The 27,236-nt window shown below is 38.2% G+C and overlaps 1 protein-coding gene and 1 pseudogene across 8 annotated transcripts in view; one reads left to right on the forward strand and one right to left on the reverse strand.

Moving 5' to 3' along the window:
- Positions 1–12,455: 12,455 nt before the first annotated feature.
- Positions 12,456–24,034, reverse strand: LOC106923557 (vesicular inhibitory amino acid transporter-like; annotated as a pseudogene).
- Positions 24,035–25,938: 1,904 nt separating this feature from the next.
- Positions 25,939–27,236, forward strand: part of lama2 (laminin, alpha 2) — a 157,220-nt gene continuing 155,922 nt past the window's right edge. For 5 of the 8 annotated variants that reach the window (XM_088002062.1, XM_088002064.1, XM_088002063.1 and 2 more), the window contains exon 1: positions 25,939–26,380. In XM_088002062.1, coding sequence (XP_087858188.1) covers positions 26,302–26,380 — 79 coding nt within the window. In that variant the 5' untranslated portion in view covers positions 25,939–26,301. The remainder of the gene's footprint in view (positions 26,381–27,236) is intronic. The other 3 variants (XM_088002066.1, XM_088002067.1, XM_088002068.1) reach the window with 1 other exon arrangement.

Genomic DNA, 27,236 nt, shown 5'->3' on the forward strand with positions numbered 1-27,236 from the left:
CTCAGTTTCTGTTTGACCTTAAAAAAGGATGCACAGGCTTTGAGTTTCAGGAAACCCAAACTAAGACTCTTGGAATTATTCACTTGAATTCTCACATCAATGTTTTTTTGCTTGTTGCCAGAAATAATGTATTGATTTCTCTTTGAAAATAATCGCCTAAAGTCATTTCAAGAAATTACGCTACGCACTACAAACATGTCAGAACCTATTGACGGTCGCTAACTTTTGATTTATGTGCCTTGTGTTGCATTACGTCATATAATTTAAAGCTTATGCAAACAATGACGCCAGCAAATTTACAATTAATAATTCCGCTGTCGCTTCAGACTGGGCACATGTTTGAAAACACCTTCTGCTTCCTCCTTTCGGACCCCCCACGGAGAAACAAGGATGCCACACTGATGTGGCGTGGGTCTGCAGGCAACACTCAGCTTATCTGCTCTGAAAGAGTTTAGGCTGATTCTGTTATGCAGCCGCAGGGAGGCTGACTCCTGTTGGATTAGACTGATCACGGATCTGCGAAACACACCGTTGTATCAGACAAGACTATTACCGAAAGATAGAGAGGATATGTGTGTGAGTAGGTGTGTGTGTGAGTGTGAGGGAGAGAGCCTTTGTGCTTGTCTTGTTCTCACTCTGTCCAAAGCTGACTTGCGTGTGTATCTGCGTGTGTGTGTGTGTGTAGACAACAGATGGGCAATAGAGGAATCGGTAAATTAATCCTCAACACATCACAGAGCACTAATTACTGATTAACTACTGGACTGCTCTGTCTTTTTCCCATACAACACACACACACGCGCACACACACACACCCCCACACACACACACACGCACATATTCACTCTTTTAGCTGTAAAGGAAATAATTCGGAGATGGTTCGACAGTAATAGAATCAGATAAACTGAGACAATGCAGTGGACAACTATGACAGGACAGCAGGGCTGAGGACAGGGAGATCTGGTCAGCGGATGGGCGGAAGAAGGACAAGGCGATGGATGCAGGGTGGTGAATGAAAGTTTATTGCCTTTCATCAGATTACTCATTGTTACTAATCCACTTACGCTCACACACACACACGCACACGCACACGTCGCAGATTGAAAGCTACCGCAGACCAATAGCTCCGTATTGTCAGGAGATGAAGATACAAGAAAGCTGCTTATCTTTACTCCTTCTTCTTTTGAAGTTTTCTCAAACATAGCAGGTTAAGTTATATAATCTATATTGACTCTCATTGTATGTTTTGCTTTTGTCGTCGTGTTGTTTTTTTTCCAGGCAGACATTAAGCCAAACGATTAAACATTTTCAATCAAAGAGAAAAGAAAAGGACCTACTATGGCCTTCTGAAGTGGAGGATAGGAAAGGAAAGACAAACCGGTGTCTCATCTGCAGTAATCAAGGAATTGCTCAGGTTTTTATGGCGAAGAAAGGGCTGAGCAAGAAAATGAAGCTGTCTGTTTTCCAATTCATCCTCGCAACTATATCCTCACTAATGGTCCTGATACGTGGATCGTGAGAAAAAGAGCAAAACCCTTGATTAAAGTAGATGAAATTGGCTTCTTCCACGTGTTTGTTCATCATTTTGGACGTGGTGAGGAGCTAAGTTTTACAGAGGGAGCTTAAAGTGTAACAGCTGCTTTTTCCTCTTGAAACGAGTTGATTGAACAGGTTTGAACACCTGACCAGGACGTTTCCTGAGCACCTGTAACATCTAGAACTGGCTGGAGAGGCTAAACATCCTTTGTCACCTTGTAATGACCTAGAGACTGTTGCTAAGGAGAAGGGTGTCAGGATTTCTTTCCTGGACCTGAAAGCCTCACAACCAGATCCCAGATAAGATAAAGCCAATTAATGGATGGATGTTTGCTTCGGCTCATAGGGCGGTAGGATTTTTAGGACCACTGCACATTAATGTGAGCACTTGGGAAAAATGAACTTGCCCTGTTCCCTTTGTCGCATGCAAAGAGTCTTTTTGGTTGGAAATATAGAGATTTAAAAACTCTTGTTTGTTTGTGTATTATTGTACATCTGGGAAATAGAGATTTTAAGAAATGATGATGGCCTTTTTTGTTTCTGTCTGTGTGGTAAAAGTTACTACAATTGAACGAATGGTCGTTACATTTTTTGTTAAAATCCATCCTGAAAATATTTTTATCACACCCAGTTCGCGGGTCGTTTTTGACGTCACCACCATGGGGCAACGAGACTTTTGAATATTTTAGTTAACAGTTCCACTCCTGGTCTTAAAGGTGGGAAAGACTTCGATGTCAGGCAACGAGAAAGTAACTGCAACACAGATTATTTATTATTTCTTAAACTTATATAAAACAGAACAAAACATGGTCAAGTTTTCTGGTAATTATCACAGACAAGTTTTATAGACCTTGACTAGGAGCAGAAGTGACTTCCTGCTCCTACGTTTACGGTTTCAAATGATTCACTTCACGAGTGTCTTCTTTTAACTCTATTAAAGTAACGTTTTACAAGCTTAAAAGTGCAGCTATCCATTAGAAATAAACATCAGGCACATGCTTAGAAAGTAAAAGAAAGCATTTTTTTATTTGTGACGCAACATGTTAAAAGTTCTCTGAAAACATTACTTGTTGAACATTACAGGGAGAGTTTGAGAAGTCTCGCAAATTCTGCTCCGCAACTGAACTCATTCTTGGCTGGACGGATTTGTGATCACTTGGCATTTGGTGTTTTTCTTTAAGAGAACAGTGAGTACTGGACGTAGTAGAAACAGAGCGCTCATTACTCATCATAATAGACAGGCAGAGAGAGGGGAACGGAAAGAGGGTGGCTGACACAAAGGGAGTTACTGAGAGTGTGAGAGAAAATGTTCCACGCTTGATCATGCAATATTACCTCTCTAATAGATAGTGAAAATTGCTGAGTTATGATTTTCCCCACCTTTCTACTGAACAATCTATTTTACTAACTGCTGTAGTCTACAGAAGCTGTTATTCCTACAGGAAATTACCATTGAGCTTTTCCAAAGATTGTCCGCATTAGCCTTATCTCCAAAAGAAACTACAGTATGTGGAAGCTTTTTTTTTTTTTTATTGATGAACTTGGATGCAGACTCTGTGCTCCCGCAGTCGCTTTTCCTTCTTCTGAAAGGTAACTGAAAAAAGATAATGGAGAAAAATATGCTTTGTTTGCAATAATACTTAGAGACCCGACGATTCAGATTTAGAGAAATGTAGTCACTTTAAATCCGCCTCAAGAATTTTGCATCTCTAAAACGGAGGAAAAAAACGTTTACCCTGCAGAAGAAAAAAAACTCAGCGACATCGCCACTTCAGTGATTTATAACCTCTCACTTTTAAAATGTATTTCAATGAGAATGTTCACTCCTTTCCATACGTAGGCACCCCAAAGATCAATACACACGGTAATCTTAAGCTTTGCTTACGTAGCTTAACATTAAAAAAAAAAAACATCCCTACTATGGCAATATCAGGCATCTTAACATGATGGATTTATTCATAAGACCATCAATTTAGTTGAAAAATATTTCAAATGAAACACTATTTTTCCTACTTTACGTTATTCAGAATATTTAAAAGCATGATGACTTTTTATTTTTGTGTGTATAAATTAGACATAACAGAGAAGCTAATTTCTCTTAGCCATAAGCCGTTAGACTTATCAGGTCATCACGCGCCGCCAAGAGAATAAAAAATAAACAACAAACAAAAGCAGAACTTCAGAAAACTGCATCAAGCAGGACATCTCAGAGGCAAACCAACAAAAATCCTTTCCTCTGTGACCATCACAAACATCACATAAATATTACAGGATTTTAACTGGGAATTAGACAAATATCTAACCTTAACATGCACTTTTACTTTTGCTTTGTATGCTGCTTTTATAACGTTTTAATTCAACGGGTGTCGATTGAAAATGAGAAGTAATAAATGTCAAACAAATTTAAAAAAATATGTGTCTAGATTTTTTTAGATATCATGAAATAACGATCCAGTTTATGCAGGCTCCAAACCTACATCTAATAAAGAAAAGTTTGTAGTTTCAGTTGAAGGGAACACTGCAAAATAATACTTCGGGTCCCTTTTTGATGTAGAGCGCAAAGAAGGATGATCAAAGATCCCTCTCTGTTTGCTCCAAGCTTGTGAAATGTTCCAGGAGAAGACTAAGTGGGGTACTATTGATAAAAGGGACTGTATTAAGCATTACCTGCAGGGATGTTAATAAGTATTGCAATGGTTGCCTTACAAAGAAAGTATATATATACGAGCATCTGGACAAAATTGTTGGTACCCCTCTGTTAATGACCTAAAAAAAACCCACAATGCTCAATAACATTAAACCAAAGAACATTTATGGAAAATTTTACAGTGAGATTCAGATGCAGCATTTGATTTTATAGCATTTAAGTCTCAGTGTTTATCCAGATCTTTGAGGTCTGGATCTACTAGGTTTAAAACCTTTGGGGTGTCATGGTGGTGGGTTTGGTGAGGTGAGGGAAGACGCAGGCAGGCCAGGATGAAGATGATGATGATGATGATGATGGTGGTGGTTTAACGCTTGTCCAACAGAACAGTACAACGAGGATCCGACCAGAGACAAAGACAACAGGTGGGACTAAATACACTGGGAGGGTAATCAAAGAAACGAGACACAGCTGGGAACAAACAGGGAAGACAGAGACTCAGGGGAACAGGCTAATAAACACAGAAAAACCTCAAAATAAATACACAGAAAACACACATCACCACATGGGGATTGGGCTTTTCAAGCTGTTGCACACTGATTTTTAAATTTTCTCCCATTGTTTCCATGTTGTGTTGATTGCATCGATTATTTTACAGACATGTTTTTAATGAATCTGTTTACGTTTGTACTTTTCTTGTGTTATTTTGAGAGACACTTTGTCATTTTATCTATGGAAGGTGCAACGTAAATAAAATTGCACTTTTTAATACATGTATCTGTCATTGGTTACAGTTTACAGGAGACTCTAAAATGTGCCTGGCTGGTTTGTGCACATTTAGGAGTTGCTAGGAAGTTTTTTTTTGTTTGTTTGTTTTTCCGTTTCAAAGCAGAAACAATCAAATTAAATGAAGAAGGAAAACTGTTCGTGGTGCAGTTCTGAAAGACTACGGTTCGGGGGTGTTACCCATTTCCAATAAATCAGAGCCACCCAGATCATCGCATATCCTGCTGTTGCAACAGATCAGATTAACAGCTGCTGAGAACCAATATCACTAATGACTGACCCCATGATACACTCTAAGTACACACACATAAGTACACACACGCACACATCAGAATTGCCAAGTGCAGTGTGTGTGAGAACATGTACAACACAGCACGTCTGCATACGTCTGTGTCAGATGTGGGTCACTGTGTTTGTGTGATCTGTGTCAGATGATATTAATTTTAATCGGCATCTGTCTGTCCACATCACAGCTGCCGTGGCATAGAACAGGAGCAACTAGAGAAGACTGGCTTTAATGATGCGACGACGTCAGCTCAGCTCAGTGTTTATTGCAGTTGGCCTGAAAATGGAGGCGATATTTTCATGAGAATCCTCCCTTTGGGCCGGATGGGTGGAAATGGGTGCATTTTCAGCCGCTTCCACCAATCAATGAAAAAAGACTGAATCAGGCTAAAATGAAAGTACGCTTCCAGTAGCCGCCCATCAATAAAGAGTACCTAAGTGCTTCTTAAATGGGTTTCAAGGATGTTGCTCTTTCTCGGATTTTTTTCGACTGCATTATGTTCTAATTAAGCTCTGAAAAGCCCGAGTCTTAGTTTAGGGTGCCGATCCATAGCAAAGCAAAGACGGTGGGTGTTTGTTACGTCTGTGCTTCAAAATAATAATTTCAGGAATTAAAATAAGAGACGGTGGATTCTTCCCAATAACTTAATCGTAACCTAATAGTGCCTTAATAAAGGCCGCAGTCAGGTTGATAGAAAATTTTAGCTTGAATGGAAAGATTCAGAGAACATCACCAATGTTTAAAAAATAATTTTAAAAAATCTTAAGCACTTGAAGCGGCAGTATGTAACTTTTTAAAAAATATATAAATATATTTTTACTTGCCTTCTTCTAGTTTCAAGTTGGAAAACCACTGTAATTTGCTAACAATTGTGCTCTCTTCCATCTAAGTTTTTAATTTTGCTTCTTTTTAACCTTTATTTAACCTGAAAGTCTTTTGAGATTGAATTACCTTTTTCATGACGGAGTAAATCAGGATCCCTTTTTATTCATTACTGTTTTTTTTCTCCATGATCCCTTTCGGGCTTCGTACTAAGCAGTCCAATAAAGTAAAGTACTTAAAAAATGCCACATGCATAATTTGATCTTTGCATACCCAACTAATTTTAAAAGGGTCAATTACCAGAAGCTAAAAAAAAATTCAGGGAACAAAGATTTAGTGAAAACTGCAAAGTACACCTGTAAATGTAGTAAATATAAACGGCCTTAATTGGGAAATATCTAAGTTAATGTGGGCTGCAATCACAACCTATTCTGAATATCACACAGAAAACTGTTGTGTTGTTTCTGTTTATGGCATTTCTATAATGAGGCATCATCCACATCTGCTGACCCCAAACTCAAAGAGATTAAATGTGACCCAGGCTCATTAGGATGTTTAATTATCATAATGCTCTCATTATGCTAAAGTACAGCTAGTGACAGAATATTAACATTTAATTACTATCTTTGTGTAACCTTCCTAATTGAGACATGAATTCTTATTTCCACTAACGACACCTAGAAGCAAATCAGATATTAAGTTGTAAAGAGGAGACACCTTCACTTAGAGGTGCAATTCGAGTACTTGAAAGTACGTAAAACTCTTTTGACTCACTTGTTTTTAAGGGATTTGGCCGGGATGAAGCCGAGGGTGCCTTGCTCCAGCGAGGTGGATGAGAGAGAGAAGGAAATTGCCAGGGCTAATGGAGATGTGGACTGGTGAGCTTAGATAAAGCAGTTTCTTGCCAAGGATGGATTTGCAGATGAGTTGCTGTGATGAATGAGGCGGTGCAGAACTGATAGACTTGCAGGAGGGCTACCCATAACTCCTTAATATCTCTGACAGTGCCAGCTGACCAAAGTGGTTTTCGAATAATGTGCAGGCCAAGTCAAGTGCTCACAGGCTCACCTAAAATCTTCACAAAAACCCCTGCAGCTTTATTCATCCACCTCCTCCATCCATGCGTCCGTCCGTCCATCTAGGTGCGTCTTCTTGCGTCGGGGTGCAGGATACACCTAGGACAGGTTGCCAGTTCATGTTTACAAGAGGAATTTGTTTTAACCTCCTAATCTCTTAAGACATACAGTTAATCATCGTAATAGCATCTCTGTGCTCAGAGAACTGGCAGCTTCTGATCTGCCAGTTTCTGACAATGATTGAAGGTGAAGCTTTGGTCAAACACGGTTCAGCTCAAACACATTTCTGAAATGTGTGTCCGGACTAAACGAGATGACCACATTAGCCTCTTCCTGACCTGCTTGCAAGTGCTCCAATTTGAAGCTCCTCTACCTGGCGTATTACACAGAATTGCATCATCTGAGGCTACCAGAGTTCACAATGCAAATCTCTTGATTATTTACTGACTTCATATTCAAGTTCTGGGTTTCAACAGCACTTTTTATGAGAAGTTTGCAGCTGTGCATTGTGCAAAACTGAGCTTAACTGAATAAAACATCCTTGATTCCACCTGTAATGCATACCTGTTTATCCTCAGGGATTTGGGGGGCGGGGACAAGTGCCCATCTCCAGTGGTCATTGGTGGAGAGGTGGGGTCCATCACAGGGTCCTAAAATGACTTAATAAGACTGTGATTATGTAATACCGAACAATGAACTCAATGTGAGTTTACAGTTTATATAATTTATTTAATACTTGAATTCAGAGGATGTGGCCAATGCAGCACAAAAAGCAGCAACAGAAAATTTTACCTGACATATATAAATATGAATATTAGTTTGTCATTAAGGAAACAGACGGTCTGTTTTGGAAAAGATCATCTATGATTTTAATTTTTTATAAGGAAATAGAGGTCAGCCAAAAAAAAATTTATTTAGAAAAAAAAACTTAACCTTTATGCTGAATACATATAATTTTATTTTTATGGGGTTCAATTCCTGATCTTGGGATGTTTGTGTCTTTCCACCTTCCTCCTCTTCCCATTTGCTACATCACTCGCACCACAAAAACATCTTACAAAAACACTGCTCAGGCTGTAGACCAGATCTTTTTCAGCAGTAAGATGGGGGGGCGACAAAGCCTTTTCTTCTAAATGTCATAAAATATAATGCTTTCAAAGAGATATGAAGTGTTTATTCCATACTGACGATCCTCCAAACCGAGCCGATGAAGCTTAAAAGTAGCCATGGGCTGCTTTGGTTCCAGTGTGACAACTTCATCACGCTGGTTGGCACTGAAGGCACACACACACACACACACACACACACGCATTCATACGCATGCTCCCACACTCAACATATGGACTCTTGTGGTGACATATGACCATATGAGAGCTGATATGCAGACTTTCACACTCAAAATGAAACGCTCCGGCGTGCATGCTGCCCTACAATGGCACTCCCACATACATATACACTCACTGTCTCTTCCAGCCAGATGTAAGTAGGATTAGTGAAATTGGCAGCCAGTACAGAGCTCTTTATCCACTGGAGCTAATTCGCTTTACTACAGTAGCGATCCCCAGCTTTTTCATCAGTAATCAGCTTTTCTGTCTTCACCTTTTGATTTCTCTGTTTGTTTCTTTTTGTGTTAACATTTCTCTTATATTTGTCTCCAATCTCATCTCTTTTACTCCTTACCCATTTGCCCTCTGCCCTCTCTGTTGATGCAGCATGCAGGGAACTGAGAGCAGGTGTGACTGCAGGTTTATGACTCTGGGATTTCAAGTTTTGAGGAGATAGAAGTGCTTGGATGGGTGATAACTACGCCTGCTGCTTTTGTCAGTAACAAAAGTTGAACGATAAAGCAGTAGTAAACAAATACTCAAGGTCATTTTCATTAATTTATTTATTTTTTAATGTTAAGGCAGACGTTGCCCAGGTATGTATTTCCATCTGAGTTGAAATGGTTCAGATGTGACCCCAATGCCAGCTTGTAATGTCTGACTGAAGACAATGAATACCTGGTCACAGAGGACAGTGTAACAGTAAAATGCAAAAGTACGTGAAATTGATTTCCTGCATCCTTACAATATAGTTTTACATTCTGCTAGATCTCAGCCATGAAGGACTGAGCTACCTACAGAGAAAACGACTGCTATAGAAACTGCCCCCCTTTTCAGGAGTAAGAAGAAGAGGAGTTTCAACAAATGAAGCAAGGTAAAGCATCTTCCACGTAACCCTGGATACGATGTAAATATTTAGTCTACCTGAATATTGGCTGAATTCTGATCAAGGAATAAGCCTTGACCTTGGGTTATTTGAAATTCTGCAGAAAGAAACTTTGAATTAGACATTCCCCAAAAAGAGACGCTGTCTTATTCCATCGCTGCCATTGTCCCGAGAGAAAAGAACTGCAGAGCTACGAATGTGTGACAGCCGAGCGCAGTGTTCCTAAGCCAAACGTTGCAAAAGACCCTCTGATCACGCTTGCCCCAGGCCGGAGAGTGGCGCCCGGAGCTCAAAGGAAAAGAAACTCAACCCCTAACATATTCTTCGCCGTGCCGTTTGGTAGCAGCAGCTATTTCCCGGTTATCAACTGGCAAACACTGAAAAGACTCCACTTTTTCCATCCACCGCAACAACCTTTTTCATTGTTTTTTTGTTTCCCCCCCCCCCCCCCCACTTCTGCTTCAAACTGCTTTTTTGCTCATTAAAAATAATTGAATTGCTCTCAACAGCTGTCATTTTATCCCGTTTCACTAACCAAGAAAGTTGGACCATAAAAGTTTTCAAAATTTTGTACTTTATCTCAGATTCCAAAGGTGAAAGCTAAACACTGTGCCAATGCTAAGCTAAGGCATAGCTGTTGTTGATTGCACTGTTTACAAAATTGCTTTCTGCTTTTGTGCACCTTCTTTTACCACCGGTGTTATTTCAAGCAGAAACAAAAGGTGAAGCGAAAACAAAGCACATGAACTGCATCATTTATCACAAAAGACAAAAGAACAAATAGCTCCAGCTGGTTAATACATTTTGGGGATGAGTGCAATAATAGCTGATAACAAGGTATTAGGTCTTTGTGATTAATCAATATATATCTTAAGGTCACCATCCTCAAAACCCAGAACAGGGAATAGAGTAATAGTTCTTTATACTCTGGTATCATAACCAGAATATATCCAAAATATTGGGTTTTTTTTTGTTTGTAATCTGTTTGATCTGCAAAAATATTTCAAAGGATATTTTTGGAAGTACAAAATGCAGAATATATTTGATGAAGGATAATTGTAATTTGCTCCAATAGAAAAGAAAAAAATAATATAAAAGCAATTCTTAATCTACCGGTCCACTGTGAAGTCGAGGATGAATGTCTTGCTCATGTGGATGAGTTCGTACGTCTCCGGAGTTTGTTCACAAGTAAAGAAGTGAGTGATGTGAAGAGCTAGACTTTTGCATGAATAGCGAACTCTTGCAACCAGTACTTAAGGGGAAACCGAGAAATCCATGGCAACATTTAGACTTTCTATGCAGCCTATTTTCGAAGCATTGCTACTAGCAAAGAAATGTTAGCTTTGACCAGGCCGATTGCAGATTAGTTCAATTTACATTTTGTCTGGGATGAGTCCTGAAGATATGCATGCTTCATCTGTCTGCACTGAAAGGAGAAATGTTTCAGGCATCTGATAACTGACATTGCAGTATGAGAAAAATCACATCCAGAGATTTACAAGTACAATATATTCTTATGGGACTCATTGCAGATAGCCAAGTTTATTCTCTGGACAGTGCACATCACGTCTGAATTTCCAAGCAATACAAAACCTTTTTCCATCCTCATGAAATTTCCCCAAATGATGCATCAAGGCAGAAAGACATCAGCAATACTGGAAAATTGCCCACCTATATATGAAGGCAATTTCCTATAACCTTTGAATACACCCAAACATTTTAAACTATTGCTAATAATCGAAAAAGTTAACAACCCTGAAAGGTCACCTGAAGGTCTTACTTTGAAAAGCTCCCAAACAACAAAAAAGAGTTTCCTGTCAGTCTTTGCATTCTTTAATAAAATTAAAAATTGTTAAGGAATGTGGCATTAAAAGTAGAGACAAAATAAAGCAATATAAAATAAAGTAATGCTTTAGTCATGTTTGCAAAGTTGAATCTCAACAAAGAAGAAACACAAGGTTGTGTCAGAGTAGAGTCTCTTGAAAAAAAAACAGAGTCCAATTACAAATATGACCTGCAATCCCAAGTATTCACACTTTAAAAAAGATCCTCTGTTTATGTTTCATCTTTGGCAGTATTTGATGAAACTGGCTGGATTTAGCAAGCAGAGGCACAGTGACCTCCTGCAGTCATTCAGTCATTCACCAACAGAGAACCACCATGACACCAGCACTGAAATTTAATTTGCATGAGATCTGACCACTAGGTCAAGATTTAATATCGGTACTTTCAACATGACAACTTTTTTGCAGACTTAATTTAAAGTTGAATTGATAGATTTTATAACACCAGAGGTTTTGGGATGATTCTTCTTAGTTTTAATATCATAATTGTATTCCTTTAGTCATAGAAAATAATTTTTTCTCAATAATTTAACCCTCCTAAATGGAGAAAGTAAAGGGCTATATTTGTAATCTGACTATATCACGGCTAGTTTTTATTTTCATTTTCACATCATGTCATATTGTGACATACTGCAAAACATTGCATTTTACTGTGATATATTATATGTACTTTACCATGTAATGCAGGTGACACTAAAAACAACAATTAAATGTTGGCTTGCAAAATCCTGCAAGTTATCCTAAAATTAATTGGATGCAAAAATGGCAAGATGGCCTACAAATGGGGACTTTTTGTGTCTCTGAGTAAATAAACTTGAATGAAAGCTAATGGTTAAGCTTTTGGCAGAAGCTGCTTCAGCCATTTTGGTTAATATAAAATTTGGCTGGAGTTACTTGGAGCCCTCTCTTAAAACTGCAATTCAACACTTGGATTTGGATCTGAAGAGTGCTTGGGCAAGTCTATTAGAGCTACCTCATGAGAGGATTCTCTTGAGTTTGTTAATTACGTCACAATTATGAAAATAAATAAATAAATAAATAATTAATTGCATTACCTGAAAGCAAAGCAGCACGCTTTTTCAGTGCACAGTTTTGCGACAATCTTTGTTTTCAATATCAACTTTAACGTTTTCAACACACAAGATAAGAAAAGAGAGTTTAAAATTTTATTAGTTTAATTGATGAAATGTCACATTTCTTTTACAAGGACAAACGGAACACAGTTGGCAGGAACGTAGCTGTAGAGATTATATTTTTTCTTAGCGATTCGTCTTTTACATGTGAAGGTTTACATCCTCAACAGACTTAAGGGCAACATAACTGCAGTCTGTAATCTCTTTCCGATTATGTACGATGGATGTAGAGGAAAAATGTCAAACTTCTTGTTCAACATAGAGTTTTTGAAAACCTCAAAGAATCCCTTGACCTCCCACGTTAATGGTTTAATTGTGTCCTCACCAGTAACCTTTAACTAAAACTGGTTTGTTCAAGCAGTGGAAGAATTGTTTATTTTTATTTTTATTTTATTTTTTTGGTATTTCTGTGAAGATGTTGCCACCTGAAAAAGAACTCAATATAATTAACAAAAAAATCAGTACTTAAAGAAATGGCTAATACCAACTCTGTTATAGAATAATTTTTTTCTATTTGTACGCATTAAATGCTATTTATGTAGTAAATACAAGACGATTTCATGCTCATTTTCTCTCCAGTCATATATTTTGCCATAATCCCTATCAAGGTTCACCATTATGCACATGCTTACATTTTAGCTACTCAGTTAATATAATGCATTCTGTGATATAAATGCAGTATTTTCACTTATTTACAGCATAAACCATATTTGAGAGGTTAACCACTTTTCATAAAAAAATTTCCATTTTCCTCCAGGGTCCTTTTAAAGAATCCTTTCTGAATGCACAACATTTCTGTGAAGGGTTTGAACCAGTTTGACCTCTGGAGAAAGAAAGAACGCTCTCCATTTAGAAATAAAAAATATGATAAAACAAAGAAATAAGCACAAGTAATATTGATCTAAAAAAAAAAAAAAAAACTACCCAAAATTACCAATTTAATTTATTTTCTAACTTAATTTAAACTTCCTACAACATTCTTTTCACTGAACAAACCACACCAGCAACACTACATACAACCCCCAGACTCAGAATAGACATATCCATCAGCCGGTCCTGCACAGCGAGCCGTCCCCACCGCAGCTTCAGATGAAACAGACATGGGAGTATGAGTGTCATCGCCGCTCCAGTCACACTCCCCGTCAGCCCCATTAGCAGGGAAAACCTGGGCACTAGCAGGGACAGTAAGTACGAAGACAACAACAAGGCGCCGCGAACCATCAGAGTCGGACAAGAGACTCCCTGAGTTCTCTGTTTGGAAGGAGATGAGAGGGAAGCATCTGGAGAGAGATCCAAGGAGAAAGGTTGGAAAGAGATGCAGCGCTTTTGCTAGTGGCAAGCTCTGTTGACCACGCGAGGAACTTCTGCTTGTGGTTGACTCTTGGTTTTTTAAACTGTTTCATTTCATCAAATTTGAGGAACTATTAGGAGATCATATGCATCTCTCTTATTAACATGAAGTAGCTCCTAAATATGGAAGCACTAAACTAAACTTTCTGGTGTTAACAGATGATGTAACTTTTTCTTTAAATGTTTCAACATCTTTAATTGTTACTTGATTATCTTCTTATGCTACGTTAAACTTCTGACAACTAATACTTGTCGCTAAGCTGAACCCACTTTTCTTTCACATGTTTATGTCAGCATACAAATACAGTGTTGTACTGATCTTCAAAACTACTGATGATCTTATCTTCTAACAGAAGTAGTGCACAGAGAGAAGAAATTCCAACTTAAGTCATTTTAATTGAGCTGAAGACCAACTTACAGCTCATCCTGCACACAAGGTTGGAAACTAGCAACCCCCTCTGGCCACATAAAGGTAATTTTATTTTAGTTAAATTAAGTTCACATCCAGAGTGCATGTTATCAAAAATATCATCTTAAATCTACTTTACAAAAACGGAAAAGACAAACAAAAAACATCTATTTTTTATGCATTATTATAAAAAATAGATTTAAAGTCAGATGCACATATTTCAATCTGATACCAGCTGCTTAACTTCGCTTCGAAGCTCACAAGGTTACTGCAAACACCATTATGAGTTGAAGAAGAACAGATTAGCCTGGTGACGTTACACTTACGGTCTAAAACCTCTAAACCTTCTTGGGAGCAGCCGGAGAATAAACCTGGCGTTAAATATTTGTTTTTATGAGACATGGAAAAGAGCCACAAATTAATAGTTATGTGGCTGGCTGGATTTTGTCACCTCTGTCCCTTGCTACTCATTATTTTTGCCATTTTTTAAATGAACTTTTAAAAAGTTCAAAACTTTCAAGTAAACGGTAAGGAAATATAATGAAAAAACTGCTATAATTTAGCTGTTTTTTATGTTTTAATCAGAGATCATAATTTCTAACATTTGATGAACAGAGGATGAGGAGTGTCGTGATCTGCCTGCGTCTTGGTTTCTTGGTCAAAAATGAATGACAATGTTCATTCTCACAACTAGATGTGGAACCTTCAAACTAAAACCTTAAAACATCAATATTATTTTCCTGTATGACACAAGGAATTGCTGAGAGAAGCAATCTGGGTAAGTTTCTGTCAGTCTCACCTCTGAGCAAACATGTTTGAAGAATCTCAGCAGCGGCGTAGAAGGGCAGAGGGTAGGAAAGAAGAGCTTTTGCAAGAAGACACAGATTGACAACAGGTCGAAGGTTAGGGGGCAGGTTGTCAGTGATGACTTCACTGGTCTCTGGTCCCCAAGTCAACACCGCCTGCAGGGAAGAAACACTTCAAAAAAAATGTGTCTAAACCAGTGCGCCCTGTTTTCTGTCCCATCTGCATTTGAACCTCTGTCTGTGCCAAATAAATAGATACAAGGCATCAAGTCATTACTAACCAGTAATGAAAAAGTAGTTTTCATGATGCATGCAACTCCATGGGTCCACCCCAGCATGGTGTCAAACTGCCCTCTGTCCTCCATGATGCCCTCTAATGGAGGGAGGAAGATCTGCGAGGTGTAGGAGAAGATGATGACACCTACTGAGACAATGAAGTCTTCTGGGTCCACAGACAGAGAGAGGAAGGACCAGGACCAGTTGCTGGCACAACTCAGACAGTACAATATGACTAACAGGCTGACAAAGAGAAAAGAGATAAAAGCAAAAGGTACAATATTCTTAAAAAAAGATTTTTAAACATTTGGGAGACTTAAATTTGTTCCTTTACTGCAACGCAGGAAAAAAAAAAACACACTTGAGAGTGATGCTGGAAAGTTTCCCATCATCAGTCATTCGATTTTTCCCGTCTTAATTCCAATTTCCTTAGTTTGCAATAAATCATTTGCCTTTGATTTCTGCTTATGATGATGGTGTTGTTATGCATAAACTTACAAACCTGAAATTGTTCTTTTAGAGAACTAATGTTTTGAATTACTGACTTTTTACTCAACATTTCAGATCAACTAATAACTAGGAAATTCGTGGATAATCATTAGATCAGTGGTATATATTTAACAGCTTAAACTCGATGAGTCTGTCATTTCCATGCGCATCTTTGTTCATTTCAGGTGCCTGTCTTGGTGCATAACCCACGGTCTTCAAATTATTTATCAAAAATATCACAGAAAACTCTTTGACTAACATACTCAGTGATTAAATGAAGATGTCCTTACTCTAATGTATTTAACAAACAAAAACATGATGCTGGAGTATTGCTGGAATTCCAGGAATTTCGACATTTCTAGCCCTTAGTCTGCTTAGCTTCCAGGTCATCACACCATTTATTAAACTATTGCTGCTGCCAGTACTTATAAACATTTTGTTGCTGTTGTTTTTAATGTCTTGCTGACCATTTTTTGCCTAGATTTCTTTTACTGCATCCTGTTGAATATCCATTTCCTGTCTGCATTCCTCCACTGGAGTCTTTTATTAAAGGAGGGTTTGGTTGATATGCTCAAATGCAGAGTTTTTCTTTCTTGCAACAAAATGCCTTCGGCTATATTTTGAGTTCAATATAAGAAAGATTTTTCAATAACCCCCTGACTTCTCTCTTTGGTTTGTTTATCTGTTTGATCAAAATTATTCAGAAAAGTGGGTAACCTTTCGAGCACCACTTTAGTCATATTGAGATATAGTTGCATGCTTTCGCCCATTTTTTTTCTCTGCTCCTGCAAGTTAATTAATCAAATGGTGCAGCAGAGTGGACTGAATAGATTAAAAAAAGTGTCTAGAATTACCATAGTCAGAACCAAGATGTAATGTGCCAGTCCGCAAGATTAAAAAGCAAAAAAGGGACCAGACAGTTCTCAGAACTCCTGAAGCAGACAGTATCTACCCCCATCTTTGCACTTCTTGGCTCAAAACAGGCTCAAAAAGGCATTAGAAATAAATCAAGCAAACAGGAAAAGTAGTCGGTAGCAGGTGAGAAAAGCGCCGACCCAGCAGCAGCTGCAACAAGATTGCAGGAGTGAGAATAAGAGCGTATTAGACTGTCCACCTCACATCTTAAAAATGATGCATTAGCCTTACATGTGTGTGGATCACTTTTTTTTTTTTTTTTTTACTTTCCACAGTTCTGCGGGAAAAGTAAAATATGTCTCCACTTTATTTCCATCACCTTATCAGTATGTGAGCCAGGGAGCAGAGCAGGCTGAGCACGGAGACTGGTCTGAGATCAGTAAGCAGCAAGCAGGGCAGAAGGAACATCAGCGACATCAGTGAACACGCCGATCTGGGAGGAGCCACTGCTGACAGACTGTCACACAGCAGACTGGTGGAAACAAGCAGGTACAGGGTGCAGGTCATCAGCAGCTCAATTACCTAAAAACACAGATTTTCCCCGTGAATGTTGTAGGAAATCAAGAGCTTACATAGCCACGTTTTTTTTTTTTTTAATCCAGCAAAGAGTAATATTTCTTTACAAAAAGCTTTACATGATTCACAAAGGCACTTTGAATCGAATCGGTTGAGGGGATGGAAGTCAGCGGAGGTTTTTTCAGATATGATCTCTGGTGTGGGAGTGAGTGAGAAGGTGTGCTGAGGAACTCTTGGTCGGTCGTGGATTTTGGAGAGCGAACCCCGGATGATCCTGTCACGGTAATCGAATCAAGAAATGATAAATGTGAAAATGGAAGTTTCAGAGGTGCAGAAGGAGACTGAAGGGTAAAACGCGAGCAACGTTTCATAGACAGAGAAAGACGGCCGTGAAGAGATTGCCGATGTGAAAAATCTGATTAATGTCAAAAACGAATCCGGGGTGGAAAACCTGTGAGGGAGTGTTTTCTGTGGGCAGGTGAAGCAAAAGTTCAGCTTTACCTGGGCTATATTGATCATCCATCCTCCAACTACTGACCAGTTTGGCCACAGTCCTTTGCAGCAGGCGTCCATGATATCCTGGTAGCTGTGTCGGACTCTGACCTTAGACACAAAGCTAGATTTTCCACTAAAAATACAGAAAAACAAATTCGCTATGACAATGTGACCTCAAACATAACAAGCAGTAATGTTAGGACCGTGAAACTAGTCTGACTTTAATTAAAATCTAAAAGCTTACCAAGTGTACCGTGATAGAAAGTTTACCTGCGTTCCTCTTCGTACAAACAGGCCACCAACTTCCTTCCTGTGTGGTTGCAGACCCAGGCTGATAGAACAAGCACCATCAACCCCACGTAGCCTGACTGAACCAGAGCAAATGGCAATCCCAATACAAATATACCCTGAGGAAGTAAAAAGAGTTAAAAAATAAATGAATAAAATAATTAAAAAGGAATTTCTGAGACTGAAAAGAGCAAGCGGTAATAAGGCGATTCTAAAACTCTTTTAAATTTAAAGGTTGCAACAGAGCAGACTTAACATGATTCATAGTCTAATTTTCTTTGCCCTTTATTAAATTAAAAATGATGCTCTTTTCATGGTTTTCGTTACTTTTATGTGTTCTGCAGTAGTTGAGAAATCTTTGACAGATGTGTAAAACACACACCTGAATTAAAATTGCATCCATGTTCATTTTAAAATTCAAACTCAACAAATTTCCTGCCTTCCACAAATTCGTGATCACTGTGAAGAAGGTTTAATAATCAAAAATATGGAAAATGTATTGAAAATAACTTTTACTCCTAAATGGTAGGGTTAACATGCATCTCTAATTAGAACAGATACGTAATAATAAATTATTATTATTATTATTATGCGTCTATTTGCCAATTTGTTTGCAGTACCTTGTTTGTTTTTCTTAAAAAATAAACGTTTGATTAAACTATCTGCAGATTCCAGTACAGAAAGGGCCTTGAAAAATTTTTTACCTCTATGGGTGAAAAATATCACAAAGATATAAAAATTTTTGAAGTAATTATGAGTTTTTAAGTATTACAATCAACAATTTTTAAGTTAATAGGAAAATTACAACATATTTAAACCAATATGTTCGACTAATCGTGGAGCCTTTCAAATACAAAGTCAATTTACCAAATTGAACAAACCTGCCTTCGATTAAGTTAAACCATAGTTCAAAGAAGTCAGAATGAAGTAAAATAAAATTATTACTGTAGTAGAACACTTCACATATTGCTACAGCACAGTCGTGCGTGTATTTAGAGAATTTTGTTGTGATTTCTAAAATGTGCATTTGCATGTCTTGCACAGGCTTGGAATTAAATCTTGACTTTGACTGAGCCACTCTAAAACATAGATATGGATTTATTTGAGCCATTCAAATTAAAGCAGGTGAAACCAAAGTCTAATTTCTTATGTTTGTGCCATTAAAGCTGATCCGCATTACGATTTAACCGTCAGATCAGTCTCAGGTCTTCTTCTGTCTTCTGCACGTTTTATTTCAGGATTACTTCTATTTTCCTCCGTCTGTCTTTCCATTAGGTGTATAGTTGTAATGTGACAAAAAGTGAAAAGGTTCGGTTAGTAAGATTACCTTAATAAGTCTGTATTTTGTACAGAGACCCATGAAATTATTTTTAAAAAAAATAAATGAATCTAACTCTAATGGGATAAAGACAGCTGAGCTGGAAAGGAAGAGAAAAGAGATGAAAGAACTGTTCATGATTGGATGACGAGAAGGCGAGAGGAGAGTTTTGGCGAGACGCCTGGCTCCCAATCACAAAGGAGCACAATATAGGAAAGAAATACATCCATGATTGGCTCGAGAGAAAACAAATGGTTGTTTTGGGTTTTTTTTTTTTTTATCATCTTTTCTCTCTCCACTCTTATAACTAAGACATCATTTTTATACAAAGCATTCAACGATTTGTTGCTACAGCTGGACTTTCGCGGTGAAAATGTCCTAGTGCTTCACCCTTCGGGTCATTTCCAACATTTTATGCAAGCGCATGTCTTTTCCTTAAAAAAAAAGTGACAGGAAAATGTCTTTTCACTATCATGAGGGGATTAGGTGGAGCTGGTATGAGTAGAAACCAGACAGGTTTGACATTTAAATAACGGAAAGTGCCATTTCTTAAAATCACAGTGAAATTCCCATATCCGAGTCCTATCAAAGTGTGTTATTATTCTAGAGTCAATACAAGAGAGGAGGAGTTTCTGTCAAGAGAGACGGGCTTACTTTCCTAGACACTGTTTGAAAGTTAGGATCATTTCTCACTAAATATGAAAAAAAAAAAGAAAATGTTGCCTTAACAACCTTTACTTTACTATTCAGCTGCCGTCTTAGTAGGTCAACGGTTAATGAAAGTATTAAGCACCAAATTATGCAAGATAAATTCCTATGCTCATTATTCTTAGTGGTGAAAATTACACTTAATCACTTTTTACAGAAAAAAAAAAATGAAAGCTTATTTTTAGTCCCTTGAAAAACATTGATACTCCTTGAACCTCTCAGACTTTGTGACTTTAGTCAGATCTTATTTAAAAAAATAAAAAATACACACACATACACCACATGCTTGTGAAGTGTTAGGAAACAGATTAACGGTTAATCATCTCTTTTACAAATGAAAATTGGAAACGGTGGTGTAAGGGTCTTGTTTTAAAACCCCTAAATGAACGCCATCAGAAGTGAACAAATAAGTAAAGAGAGAATCCACTAGTGTGACATTTGTCCTCAGTATAAATGGAAATTGGTGCAACCAACAGGACAACAGGGTGAATATTCTAGTTTGCCTTTCAAACCCCGTGCAAAATTGCACAACAGCCTTATCACACAAATCCCGACCAACTTGGCAGTGGCAGAATCATGCTGCCATGTTGCTTCTCTTTAGCAGGGAATAAGTTAAATACAAGAAGATCCTAAAAAAAAAAACAGACAGACTTTAGACAGATCCATCAGTTCACCTTCAAGCAAGACAACGAGAGAGCGACAGCCACACATTTAACGTCAAACACATGCGTGTGTTCGACAGCATCAGTCAAAGTCAAGACCTAAATCCAGTTGTGAATCAATACAAGACTTGAACATTGATTTTAGCATATGCCCTCCATCATGTCTGACTGCTGTTTTGCAAATAACAAAAAGGGTCAATCTCTAGTTGTGCATATGTACATGTAGCTCTGCCTGCTGCACAAAGTAGTTTTTCTAAGACTTTTATAAAATAAATTTTCTTTCCATGCTGCTTCACAATTATGTTTTTTTTTTGTGATGGTGTATTATGTAAAATCTCAAGAAAATAGAATTAATTATGTGGCTGTAGCACGACAAAATGTGAAATTTTTAAGGGTTCTGAATATTTTTTTGGGAAACACTGTACAGATCATTTTCGAAACACAACTATCAAAACCAGTGGAATATTTTTGTAAATGTGTTTTGAAGCAGAAGAGTCACAAGAATAGAAAGAGAGCAACTGGACTGATTACAACACAAAAACAGGGTTAACTATCCTCACCAACTCGCTTCTGATTTAAAGAATCAAAATGAGCTCAGGTCCTGATTTTTTCAAAGCAATTTAAAGAAAAGTATCTCTTCTAAGTAGAAAGGATTTTTTTTTCACCGACTATAAAATTAATTTCAGGAATTCTCAATGCGATATAAATAAATAAAACAAAAATCTTCTCACAGGCGCACACGTTCTAGTGCTCCCTCATTAACAATCGGGTTGGATATCAAACCGAGTTTCAAAATATTCCCACCCTGAGAGCGCCGAGAGACACAGTTGGTTTTTTATGCATTTTTTAGCAGCAAATTTGCCCTACAATAAAAAGTTTATTATGGTGGCAGGCATTCAATTATAAGGGTATCAATAAATAAATCAAAGGAAAATGTTTGATAAAAGATAAAATGCTTCCATTTTTCACTTCTGTAAGATCTGCAAATTATCTTTATTGTGACAAAACAAATGGCAATTTACACAAATTTTACTGTATTTTTACTTTTTATGTTTTTAGCTGCAAGAATTAGGAGTTTAAGTTAATAGGTAGTTTAAAGAATATGAAATGGTAAAATGTTTTTTTTCATTGAGAAGGAAAAAAGAAAAACATCCTGGCACTCAGATAAATATACTCATACTAACAAACCATGCGTATATCATACTTGTTTAACTTGTAATCATTATTTGTGCATAACTGTATTTAGAGCGACTAAAAATAATTTTTACATTGAAAACACAAAGACATTGAATGCATATTCCCCCCATCTCCTAAAGGGATGTGCACTGTCAGCATTTGCGTGTGTTTGTACGGCTGGATATTGATGCCCTAATGTCATAATGGATTCTCAACGGACCTGGTGACTCTGTCCAATTACACTACAGCCATTCATTGAAAGAGTACATTTACATGAGTGGTTGAATACAGCCCAGCATTTGCAGCATAATAAGCTATTAGTTTTACTGCAATGCAGACACTGTGTGACCAGGAGATTTTTTTTTTTTTAATGATTTGATTCACACTTAATTTGATAATGAAGACGAGAGAGTGTCTGACAAACAGCCTCCGAGACTACAAAGCATTGTCTGGTAATGTTAAAAAAAAAAAAAAAAATGCATACACACACACAATAAGAGCAAATTAAATAGAATGCAAAATGCTTGATGCTTTTTTAATGCAGTGAGCAGCTTAACACCCGCAGCATTTGGCATTTACATTTTGCATTTGTCTTTTAGAGAAACGGCTTAAGAAAAGGTTTCCAAGAAAAAGGGGGAATGGTGTGTAACGTAGTAATCAGAGGGAAAACATTAGGGCTCTTAAAAGTTGCAATTTAGTCTTTAAAGTAGCACTGGTTTGAAATAAATAACTCAAAAAGAAAGGGAAACACAGTACAAACGGATCATTCTGAAACACTTAAGAGACTAGAGGAAGGTAAGCTGACCTGAGTGAAGTCTTCCCCCACCTCCGTCTTCAAATCAAACAAAATTAGAGTCAAACGTTTGCGCTGGTTTATGCAGCAAAAATGTTCATTTTAAAGATATTAATAAATATTTCCGGAGCTCGACGGTCAACGAGGACACACACACACACATTTCCAGAGTCAAACAAATAGGGTGTCAATCAACTGTGCTACAAAGATTTTGACGCCACCTTTGTTTCATTTGAGGGGAGATGGGTGGGGGCGACTTCACTCAAGTTCCTTTCACTGGGTGTTGCTGGTTGACCTTTTACTAATTTGCTGCCTACAGCATCTTGTGTTTTATTTTGGAGGTAGACGGTTAAAGGTGTTTGCAGACATAAATATTTGCTACTTTTAATGTTTTTGCTCACAAACCAATTACTTCGTGTTAGTTTGGGTGTCGATTAAATTTAAAGTGAAGGTTTTTATTCTTGCATGAATTGAAATGTACATTTTTGGGGAACACGCGACCTGCTTCCGCATACCTGGATGGCATTTGTGACGTTCCAGCTGGCCTCCCAGGCCGTGATGGTGGGGTGGGAATTCAGAGCTGTGGCATCAGTGCTGAGGCTTCGAACTGGAGAGGCCAGATTTGTGGTGACATGCTCTTTTTGAAGTGAGATTAATAGATTATGAGTGCCCGTCGTTTCATCCTCTTCATTTTCCTTATTTCTATCTCCGGAGAGTTTCCCGCTAGAAGACCTACGTACCATGCAGAAAGTACACTTTTTCTCTGGATTCTGGTTTAAACTTAAATTCTTCTCCCTCTTGTCACCTTGCATCTCAGACAGTTGTTTTCCCTTGCCGAAGCCTTTTGTATCTTTGATTGGACAGGAGTTTGCTGAAGTTACATCAACAGATGTGGAGAGTACTTCAGCTCCAGTTTCTTCAAACGTTGGACTCTCCAGCCTGGGACTAACAGTGGATCTTAAACTTTTGTGTTTATCCTTCAAGGTTTTGCCATCTTCATGTGTGAAAACCTGTCCATTTTCACCTGTGAATGATTGGCTTTCTTTGGCGTCATCACTCTGGGGATTATTTCTGCTTTTGACGCTTTTAATAGGCGATCTTTCACCCTCGTTGTAGGTTCGATTCAATTCATCGTTGCATGTCAGAACCAGCGTCTCTTCATCTTCTTCAAAAAGCCTGTCCAGGAAAACCTTTCAAGTGAGTCCCTACAGCAGCGTCATTAATAAAAAAATCACATTCTTACACTGTGGTCAAGCTCAGAAGTATTCAGACAATCTAGGAATCCCCCCAAAATTTGGTGAGTAAAACCATGCAGTAAATTCAGAATTGTGAAAAAGCAAGACATACTATTCCTAACTGAGAAAATAGTTGTCCATCAAGTTGTGACTTACCTCGTTGTCCGATCCCAGACTAATCTTGACACGGCTCGTCCCCACAGAGACCAAACTACCCTCCAGGGCTGGCCAGGGCTTCGACCCCAGAGAGGGGACCCCATCTTCAGCTTTGGCTCCAACACACTCTGCCTTCATGTGTCGTGAGGTTCTGAGTTATAACCCCACTCACGTTTGAATAGATATGTGCAGCCAAACAAACACACACACAGACACACACACACAATGTGGGCCCAAAAGTTTTCAAATAAGGCATTCATACACAGTGATTGACAGCTTGTTGAGCTGTAACTTTATAATATGCCTGTGCTTTCAGCAGTGAAGGACTAAACAGGTTTAATGGCCTTCACAGCAGGTTTGTTTACACTCAAAGAGGCAGTCGGTGGGAAAAAAGCCTTTTCAGCGAATTTATTTATTCAGATTCATGTACTCTCCTGAAAACAGTTGATCAAAATTTTATATTTTGGTATATAAAGATGTGCGCAAAACTTTCAAATCATGATTTTATTTTCTAATTTTTGGTGCTGAAAAGTCAAATAAATCCTTACTCATTTTTTTTTTTAACTGAGAATAATTTTTTGTTAAGCTACCAAATTTGGACCTTTAAATCTTTGAGACATTCTTTAGACTACTAAATTGTGTAGTAGATAACTTGGCAAATAATTATTTTTGTTACCATTTCAAAATAACAGAAAATACTAATAATACCACAGCTTGACAGAAAAATATTTTACCATAATGAGTCTCAATCTAATTGATGTAAACATGTTTTTAAACTTGACCTTCAAATATTGTTGAGGTGAATTTGGAGGTCAAACTTACCTTTTGACCTCCACTTAACTCAAATGTGTTAGTTAACCAATTAGGGGGTTTTCCCTGAATGCTTATAGAGACAGTATATTCTGTATGTAAACTTTAAAATTAAAAGAAAATTACAAAAAAATCTCTAAAAACATTCTCGCTGACTTCTCAGGCATGTACCAAATAGAAATAAGTTTGGTAATTAAAAGTATCTTTTTATTCAGTTTATGTGAACTTCTGGTTTCCACTGTGTGTGTGAACAACCGAGGTGTCCAGAAGAGTGCAGTAATCTCAAAAACACCTTACTAATGCTGACAGTGCGGTCAGTGTCAGCATCCCCGATAAACCCACGTAAACTCTAAAACTTTTAAAGACCTTCTGAAAGCCTGGGGAGGTAAAGATGCTTTAAACACTGCAGGAAAGTCTTTCTAATTGGAAGCAAAACAAAATTAGTGTGCTTCTTAGCTCTGGGCAGAAAAGATCTCCTGCAGTGGTCCGTGCTGAAGAAACTTCTCACAGAACACGTTGTCAGATTACGATGCAAAGTGAATGTTAAGTGTTTTCTATAATGGCTAGCATTTTGTGAACCATCTTTCTGTGATTAATCAGCTCTCCCACAATAGAGCCAGTCGTCTTTAGCTTGTTCAGCATTTTTAAGTGACTGGTTCTGATGCCGTTGCTTCCCCAGACGACTGCAGAATGGTCTGCACTTTTAACTACGGAGTTACAGAAAACGGAACATTCTTTCTACAGATGCTCAAGGACCTAAAGCTTGTTCGAGAAATACAAAAATGCTTTTGCTGAATTGCCGACTCGTTGACCATGTCACTGTTGCGTCTTCTGTGCAGTCCAGGTGAATAAACATTGATTTTTATAGTCTTGTATGCTGCTTTGCAACATAAATATGTTAAGACATGGAGTGCTTGGAGTTTATGTTTTGAGCGGCATGTATAATTTAGGCTGCACACACAACCAAGCTGTTTGTTGTTTTCATAGCAGCATCCAGCTGTGTTTTAGTAGGTTTTGCCCCAGAATGTGGTGAGTTGTGCAGGGCAGCAGGAGGAGCCATAGAGCAGCAGTGTCTGTAGCTTACAGGACTCAGCAACACAAAAACTTCTCTCAAGTTTCAAAGTATTTCTGCGCACAAATACACCTTTTCCACATCTACTTTCCCCCTCCCCCCATTGTATGCTCTGTTTGTGTTAACCAGAACGGAGTTGATGTAATATTTCATTTGCTTTGTAGTATTGAGGCTTTTATCTCCAAGCTCTGTTTCAGTAAAAAAAAGCGCTGATGTACTTTTTAGGACCCTTTTAGATGCCGTGTTTTAGTGCCCGTCTCACCTTGAGAGGTTGTTTTTTTTTATGTCTATCCATCTTCATATCCATCCATCTCTCTGCGCTATTTTTGAAGGAAGAGGAAGAAGGAGGAGAGAGAAAAGGAGGAGGCCTGCAGGAAAAGTTTGGCTCAGCTTGTGTCAAACTTTTCTGTGTCATTCAACACCAAAGCGCCGGAGAGGACGGCGCTCACTCCGCGGCGCGCAGCAGGGCATCAAACCACACAGAGCGAGATGGATCGAGCACTACTTCTTTCCCTACTGGTGCTTATCGACGCGTTGCTATGGCAATGCTGCCATACCCAGCAGAGAGGTGAGTCACCAGAGAGCGATAGGTAATCGATGCTCCAGTAGCCGCCGCTGTTGTCGTTTGAGGGTGACATCCAGAGCTCGGTGTCGTTCACAAAGGTCCTTCTTCATGCCCCGAACTCCACTTTACAGCTAAAAGACCGACTCAATATCTGACACAGACTTATGAAACGCACTTCCCCTGGTCTGGCTTTTCCATTTGCGTGTAGCCGAACTACGACATCTCGACGTACACCAGGTTCCCACGGCAACGTTTCAAATGGGATCAGATGAAACTCCCGTTATCAATAACCCAGGAACCACATGTGAGCCGTAAAGACTTGCAGAGAGATTTTCGGCCTGCTTGTTTGCTCTGCTTGAGAAACAAAGGGGGGTCGGAGATTACAGACACACGTGTTATTTCTAAAGCCATAAATTACGTTGATTGCTTGAACTTTTCTACGTTATGACCTTTTAAAGATCCTCTGGTGATAAGAGGCAGAAAAAAAGTAATTTGGCTGCTTTAGTCTGCAGCTGGAAAACTATTAATCAGTCTTTCAAATTTAACTTTTTAATACTATCAATACTTTAAGATAAAAGGCACCTGTTATTTAGTAAGTTACATTTTTTTGTTAAATGTTGGAGTGTTTGACTTCTTAGGTCATTGTGATTTAATACTGATATCAGAATCTTGTCTGACACCGCAGTAAAAAATCTTGAATCTATACTTTTTTAAGGAATCAATTCAGGGTTTACAAAAAAAAAAAAAGAAAGTCATTTTTATTCAGCCACATATAAATTCCAGATTATATTGAGTCAGACTTGCAGCATTCACTCCTCCTGGATGACAAGTACTTGTGTCATTGACATTACAGCACTCT

Source organism: Poecilia mexicana, unplaced genomic scaffold (genome assembly GCF_051168715.1).
Source record: "Poecilia mexicana isolate PSO_F unplaced genomic scaffold, ASM5116871v1 scaffold_21, whole genome shotgun sequence".
In the NCBI taxonomy this organism is placed as follows: Eukaryota; Metazoa; Chordata; class Actinopteri; order Cyprinodontiformes; family Poeciliidae; genus Poecilia; species Poecilia mexicana.